The sequence below is a fragment of the Pteropus vampyrus genome, unplaced genomic scaffold (assembly GCF_000151845.1).
Source record: "Pteropus vampyrus isolate Shadow unplaced genomic scaffold, Pvam_2.0 Scaffold539, whole genome shotgun sequence".
Taxonomy (NCBI): Eukaryota; Metazoa; Chordata; class Mammalia; order Chiroptera; family Pteropodidae; genus Pteropus; species Pteropus vampyrus.
In genome coordinates, this window is record NW_011889320.1 from 371,711 (window position 1) to 379,023 (window position 7,313).

The window sequence follows — 7,313 nt, forward strand, 5'->3', positions numbered from 1 at the left end:
TGCTGTCTTTCTTCTGCTGTGTCAAATTTGATGACCAGCCCCTCTAGTAAATTTTTCATTTTAGTTATTCTACCTTTCACCTTGAATTTCCGTTTGTTTCTTTAGGTTCATAAATTTCATCTGCTTTTTCTACTCATCAGGGCCAAGACTAGGGCAAGGCAAGTGAGACGCCAAGGGTACAAACGTTTATGGAGACACTCACTCTTGGAGTCCTCCATGTGTGGGGCTGGCATTCGTATGACTTCGCTTTTGTAAATTTTATGTCCTAGGTACCTGGCTTGCCTCACCCTAATTCTGGCCCTGCTACTTACATTTCTCATTAGTATACATTCGTTGTAACCTGGTTTCTGTCCCAAATAGGCTTCATTTATTTAAATTTTGTGATTGCCTGCTTTGCACTATGCATTGTGCTGGTCTGGAGAATATAAAGGGTCTCAAGACACCACTTCTTTCACCCAGATGTTTGCTTTCTTCAAGTCTAGTGCCTTTCCCCCTTTCCTCCTCATTCCCGCTTGTTGTACCGTGTGACACTCTTACTGCCCTGTTCATGCTACTCTCAGCCCAGCTCTTCAGAACGTACAGCAGTTTCTGTGGTAAAACAGCCTTTCTGGCAGCCAGCGGGCAGTCGGGCCATATACCAGTGCCCTCGTTCTGGAAGCTGGCGAGGATTAGAAATCGACCGGTACTTTCATTGTGTCAGGGTAGGAGTGCCCAGGATTTGTCCAGGGTTAATGGGCCTGTACAACTATGTCACTAAGAAGAGAAGGTTGCCTGTTTACTCATCTTCTGCTTAGCATCTTATATACTTGGGATCTTTCCATCTTCCACTGTTTTGATACCCCAAGGCAAGCTTTGACTTCCTGCCCAGCCATCTGGCTTATTTTTGCCAAAACTGTTTCCTGGGTCCTATGTTCTTTTCCCATTCTTTGCTGAGTTGTTTTTGGTATGGTTTCCCTGAGTGACCCTGCTTTGTTGGTGTTCTCACTGCTTGTTCATGAAAAAAAACTCATTCAGTCATTTAAGGGGTGATTATCGAGTACCTAGATACCGTGGGAACCAGTGGGGTTGTAATGATGAACCCAACAGAACTTTGCTTGTCTTCCTGAGCTAGAGAGACAGGTGTCAATCATACCAATTGGAATACGACTCTGATATTTGCCGTGAAGGAAAGTTACAGATGCAGCCGACCTAGGGACGCTAGAGTCAAGATCCCTGTACCTCCATCTCACTTAACTGGCAGTAACTCCCCTTAATTTTGAACTCTTGCCAACATCAGGACTTGATATGAAGTACCCCTTTTTCAAATATGACTCTTGTTGCAGATTGGCTTTCTCTTGCTTGCAGTTTTCCCCCAAACCTTGCTCCACCCAAGGCTGCCATTATTTGTATTCTTACTCAGTAGCGTGCAAACCCTGATCTTGAACCTGTCTTCCTTTGGAAGTTATTCCCCCCGCCCCCCCCTTTTTTTTTTAACATTTGAGTCTGTTGGTTTTTTCTTACATCTTTATTAGCTTCTTTGTTATATTTTCTACTCCTTCCTCTTTGCATTTCTTCAAAGCTACCCTAACCCAGATTTTGTCCTAGGCCCTCTTCTGTATCGGCTTACCCTTTCTTGAAAATCTCGTCCATTCTAGAAAACTTTGGGTTACCATATTTATGCAGATGACTGGCTAATTTCTCTTAAATTATGCTCTAGTTTCCAAATATTTGGTTAGAGGTATAGGTAGAGGTACGTATTTCCACCTGGAGATATAGGTAGAGGTACTTATTGAGCTATAGGTAGAGACATGTATTTCCATGTGTGGAAGTATATATAAAAGTGTGTATTTCCACGTAGAGGTACATAATACCCCAAGAAGAATTCATCATCTTCTCTAACTTAGTCATGTTATCATCTCCCAGTCTCCTCGCTGTCTTCCAGATATGCCTGGTTGCCAAATGGTGGCAGTTTGTCCTGTGTGATATCACGTTAAAGATCTCTGTTTCAGTGTCTGCGTGTATAACTCTAGCTCAGGCCTTCCTTTCCCCTCGTCTGTTTTAGTTCTTTCCTAAGGTGTGGCTGCCACTAGTCTTTCTCAACTGCAGATTACTCTGTACCCTGTTATTTTTTCCTGAAACACAACTCTGATTTGTTCTTCTGCTCATTCACGCTTCAGAAACTCCCTGCTGCCTTTGCAGCCCTGGGTCGGTTTTCTAGATCTTCCAGCTTGTTTTAATTTCCTTGCCACCACCTCCCTTCGTATAGTCTGGCCTCTATCCAAATGGAATTAATGTTGCAAGAACCTGCCTGTTTTTCTGTTTGAGTCTCTCTCTCTTTTCTTTCTTTTGCCAGCAGTATGCTTTCCTAACATTCAGTTCTTCCTTAAAGTCTTTCCTGAAGCTCTCTGAGATTTCCTGACCTGGAGGTACCCTTTCTCTTCCATCTTGTGTACATTTACCAGCACTTAGAAAAAAAATTTAGTGGTATCACTTCCCAACTTGTATTAATTGTTAGTTCAACATGATTTTTATAAATCTAACGAACTTTTATATCCCTCATGGTGCCTAGTACAGCGCCTTGCAGAAGTGTTCGTTGGATTAATGAATGGATGGATGCATTTCTGAACTAGACCGTCAGGCAGGCTGGACGCCTGTACGTGCCTTTCCCGCCGGCGGCATTCACCCAAGACCATCTACTTCTCTCCCTTCTCGCAGCCTTTGGGCTTTGTCTCTGAATCCTCTCATGGATCACTAAGCGGCCTGTTACCGTTTGTCTCTGTTGCTTCTCTTCTCCTGAGTTAGCATTAGTTTCAATTTAAAGAAAAATTACATCATTTTGGTATTAGATGTGTGTGGGAAATTTAGAGGAAGTGGAAGCTAGTGTTCAGAATGACATCTTGATCCATTTTATGGGAAAGCAGAAAGGACTTTGGAAATGTGCGTGTATAGGCTTGAATCCTGGGCCGGTGGCCAGCAGAGAGTAGAAAGCCCAAGTTGCGACGACACGTTCAGTATCCAGGTGGAAGGCCAGGGGCCAGCTGCAGCGCCCGCATTCCAGTCCGCCCATCCCGGCAGCTGCCTCGTATTCTTTAGAAGCAGCTTCTCGAGCTGCTGGCCAGATGACTGGTTTGAAATGATGGCAGGTAAGAGTAGGGACATAGATGTCTAACTGCAGTATTTCCATTTTTTGAAACTAGTGACCCATCTGGGGTTCCCTGAATAGTTTTGGATATCAGATTGTGGCTATGAATTAGTTTTGATGATGAATTCTAAGGAACTGACTTCTTGTTTTTGTAGATGAATGTCATTTTGTCAAGGTTAAACTTAGTAAATGCCACATCTCTTGAGCCTTAGTTTAATACTTATTTAATTATAGCTGTCAGATTCTAGATCTTTATACCATTTTTCAAAAGTGTGTTCCTTTCTGCTCTTATGCATTTCACAAACTGGACAGAACTGCAGAACTCCTTAATTTCCATGTCACTGCTGTGTTCGTGGAAGTTGTTAGTTGAAGTGGCCCAGACAAGCGGGCTGGTGATACTTGTGAAGGTGAAGGCCTTGAAAAGAAACTCAAGACAGATAGGTGCTAACTGCCCAGGAGGAAGTGACACTAAGACCACGGAAGGGTACCACACTGCCTTTGCCATCCAAGTACTGAGTTTCCGAGAGCACAGGGGGGGCTATAGATTAATTGCTTTTTAGTCACCCATCTCTCTTTGGCTTCAGCTCGTGACACCTGAGCTGCTCAAGGCAGGAAGAACTCAGAGCTGAGCAGTGGAGGCCCCCAGGATCGGGAGAGAAGAGGCGCCTTTGGAACCAGTGATGAGCCATCTTGACTGCAGGCTGAACCCGGGGACCCCCAGAGGTAACAAAGGGAAAATGGAGTCTACTCTGGCACCTGGAGGCCTGACATACAAATGGAGTGGAGGTGTGGGGCGGGTCTTAGGACTGAGCGGGGCTGTAATTTTTTTTGGTGACCTGTTAAATATTCTCCAGTGTTATTTATTCTAGAATTAAGTGTGGTTTCTTATCATCTTAATTTATTGTTATATTGAGCACAGCTATTTAATTTCCTCTAGAAAAGTGGCAATCTTTTAGTAATTCCTGTTTTTAAAAAGTTCATGTCTATAAAGCAAAGCATACTGAACCCATTATTCAGATTATGTTCCATGCATAGCGTGTTGCTGATTTAAAACTCAGGCCTCATCTGTGTACATTTTGTTCATGTTTTCCTTACCCATTCTTTCCTTTTTGTGACTGTTTGAAATCATTATGAGCGAGTTTCATTTTCCTGTTGATCTTTCTAAATTAAAAAAGAGGTAAAATATCTCCAGTTTAAAAAATACAGAGATGTTTGGTTGAGGGAAGACTTGACCGCTGCCTCGTGTTTCTAGGTGTGTCCTCTGTGGTTGGCCCACATGGTGTTGGTGCTTCGCCAGGTGACAAAAAGTCAAAGAACAAGTCCGTACGAGGGAAGAAAAAGAGCATATTTGAAACCTACATGTCCAAGGAGGATGTTTCGGAAGGTTTGAAGAGAGGAACACTTATCCAGGTGCTTAAATCATCCTAGAAGGCTCTTCCTTGAGTATGTGGGATTGGAAGTAATCTGTTTACTCATTAAACCACTTATTTTTCTGCGCCGTGGTGTGCTTTGAGAGAAATGATGACTTAACGAGAACAGGGCTTCCCACTTTTAGGCCTGCAGTACGGTTAGAGGTAATAAGTGCCACAAAGCAGAGACAGACATAGCGCTCTGAGGTTTGGGAGGAGGGAGTGTTAATTCCAGCTAGGAGTGTCTAGGGATGTTTTATTGGAAGGGACACATTTGATCCAGGCCATGGATTGGTGCAATTTAAATAGGTAAAGATAAGAGAAAGAGCTTTGTAAAGGGAGGGACTGGTGTGAGCTACCAAGACAGAAGTGGGAACCAGGGTTTGGCCATAAGACACATTGATAGTTCAGTTTGCCTTGAGCATGTGGAAGCTGAGTGACAGAGAGTAAGGTTGAAAAGGAGACAGTAAACAGCAGTAGTGAATATTTGTTGAGTGCTTTATAGTTTACAAAACACTTTTATAAGCGAGTGCAGTGCTTTGGCTCAGCAGATGTTTATCGAGCATCTGCTGTGTGCCAGGAACAGTTTAGGGTCAGAGCATGTGCATGGGGGTCGAGACGAAGGTGCAGGAGACCGCCCTTCAGCACTTGGAGCTCGCAGCCCAGTGCGGCGCAGGCAGCCATGTGGACTGATGATTGAGGGATAAAGGGTAAGTGCTCAGCTAAAGTGTGACCAGGGCGCATGGGAAAACGGTTGGGGGAAACTGGGAACCTGGGAGGTGACATCTGCAGTGGGTGTTGAAGGCTGACTAGTTTGGACTTATTAGATGAGCGATATGTGTGTGGGACGATGGTATGGAGAGGAGCGGCACTAATGGAAATGTGAACTTGTGAAACCATGTGGAGTACGGCAGCTTAGGTCTCCTTAGGCATGAAATGTGGGACAGGTAGTAGGCAATGAGATGCAGGGGGAGGCAGGGCCACAGATTCCCTGAATTAAGCACATTCTATAATTTCTCGATTAGTATAAAAATATTCCATGTGTTACCTGGCTCACTGAAAATGTTGACTGTGTTCCATTTTCTCTCATTCTGAGAGCCCAGCTTCTGTGTTTGTGCTTTTGGCCGACGATCTGGCCAATTAATAGATACTGTCATCTTCTCTTCCTTGTTATCACCGTTTTGTATTGAACCTGCAGTCAAGTGCAGATATGATTAATATAGACTCTCGAATGGAAAACTTTTTAATGAATGAGTTGATCTTTCTGACTTTAGAAGTACTATTGGCTTTTTCTTTTTGAAGCTTCCCTTAGATTTCTATGACAAAGCCTCTCTTAGAAGAGTTGGACATTTGACCAATCGTAACCCATTCATTTGCGGTTTACCGTTCAGCCCACACACTGAACTTCATTTTACCTACAGTTTCTTGGCCCTCATCTCGTTCCATGCACGAGGACCCGGTGTGCGTTTCCCATTCTAATCTCTCACATTCTCCTCCGGTACGCTGTGCTCCATTCACCCTGACTTTCAGACTTTTCCTGTGAAAACTCTGCTCTTAAATTTCTCTGTGACTTTGTACATGCTGTTCCTGGTGCTTGGAATGCTGTCTCCCGCTGTCTTAATGTAATTGTGCTTGACCTTTAAGTCCCTACGTAAATGTTACCCCCGTTGAGAAGCTTGACTTTAATTCTCCAAGGAGGATTGGCCATTGCCACTTTCCTGGAGCTGACTTCTTGGTTTACTGTTTATTCTAAACCTATTACCATCTTCTGACATTTATGTTTCTTCACACAGACTGTTCACTTCCTTGTGGGCAGGGTCATATCTTAGTCCCACAGATTAGCCCAGTGCCTGCCATTTGATTGATGCTCAATAAGTTTATATCGAATAAATATTTACTGACTAAATAAAGGGTCAAGGTACTGTCTTTGATGAAGAGTGAGGGGAACCTCGGGTGTTACAACTTGGAAGAAAACTTGCCTTTAGTTTTGGTTCTAGCATTTACATAGATGGGGTGAGGGAGATAGTCTGCAATGGTATTAGTTTTTGCTCCCTCCTATCAATTTTTGCTTTTGAAGCAAGTCTTTGCTGATATTTAAATAAAAATAAAGAGCTGATCAATATAACAAGTCTCATTCCCAGTTCTTAAGTGATCCCTCCTGGCCTGTGACATCAGGAGACTCTGCAGCCAGAGCCTTCCTCCGCAGATGAGAGCAGTTCTTTGCAGATGGAGAGAGGGATGGGTTCCAGATATGAGGTCGCTGTGTGAAATATCCAACCCTGTAAATAAGATTTTCATAGACAGAGAAACAGAGTCCATCTGCTTTCTGATGTAAACTTTATGTGAGCAGGCTTTGATGGGTAAGGTAAAAAGCTAGACAAAAAAGATATTTGAATGCCGCTGGAGAAAATTAAACTTATTAGATAGACTTACAAGCATTTGTTAACTTTCGTATTTAGGCTCAAGTATATTGTGACATCATTTCCTTCTCTCCATCCAGAGAAGCTTTTATTGAGAGATATTAAAGAGTTTTTAAAAATAGGAATAGAATAATATTATTTGTTTTTAATACTTTGACCAATAATTTGACATTTTATTGGTGTTTTACCCTAAATGGAGAAGAGGAGTCCATACTGACCAAAGAAATCTCTTTCCTGAGTTTCAACTGACTGGTAATAACCCTTGATCATGTACATGTAGTTTGAAATTTTTTTTGTAAAGAAGTTCTCACATTAAAGAACATATGTCCTTTCTCTGTCTATAGATACAATATCAGGAGATTG

General features: G+C 42.7%; 1 protein-coding gene across 5 annotated transcripts in view; it reads left to right on the forward strand.

Moving 5' to 3' along the window:
• DIS3L2 (DIS3 like 3'-5' exoribonuclease 2) overlaps nucleotides 1-7,313 on the forward strand; it is a 296,670-nt gene that overhangs the window by 29,685 nt on the left and 259,672 nt on the right. For all 5 annotated transcript variants that reach the window (XR_002777885.1, XM_011383718.2, XM_023525183.1 and 2 more), the window contains exons 2-3: nucleotides 3,706-3,844; nucleotides 4,374-4,531. Coding sequence is in view for 4 of the 5 variants with exons in the window: in XM_011383718.2 (XP_011382020.1) it covers nucleotides 3,802-3,844; nucleotides 4,374-4,531 (201 nt within the window). In the remaining variant the exon portion in view is untranslated. The remainder of the gene's footprint in view (nucleotides 1-3,705; nucleotides 3,845-4,373; nucleotides 4,532-7,313) is intronic.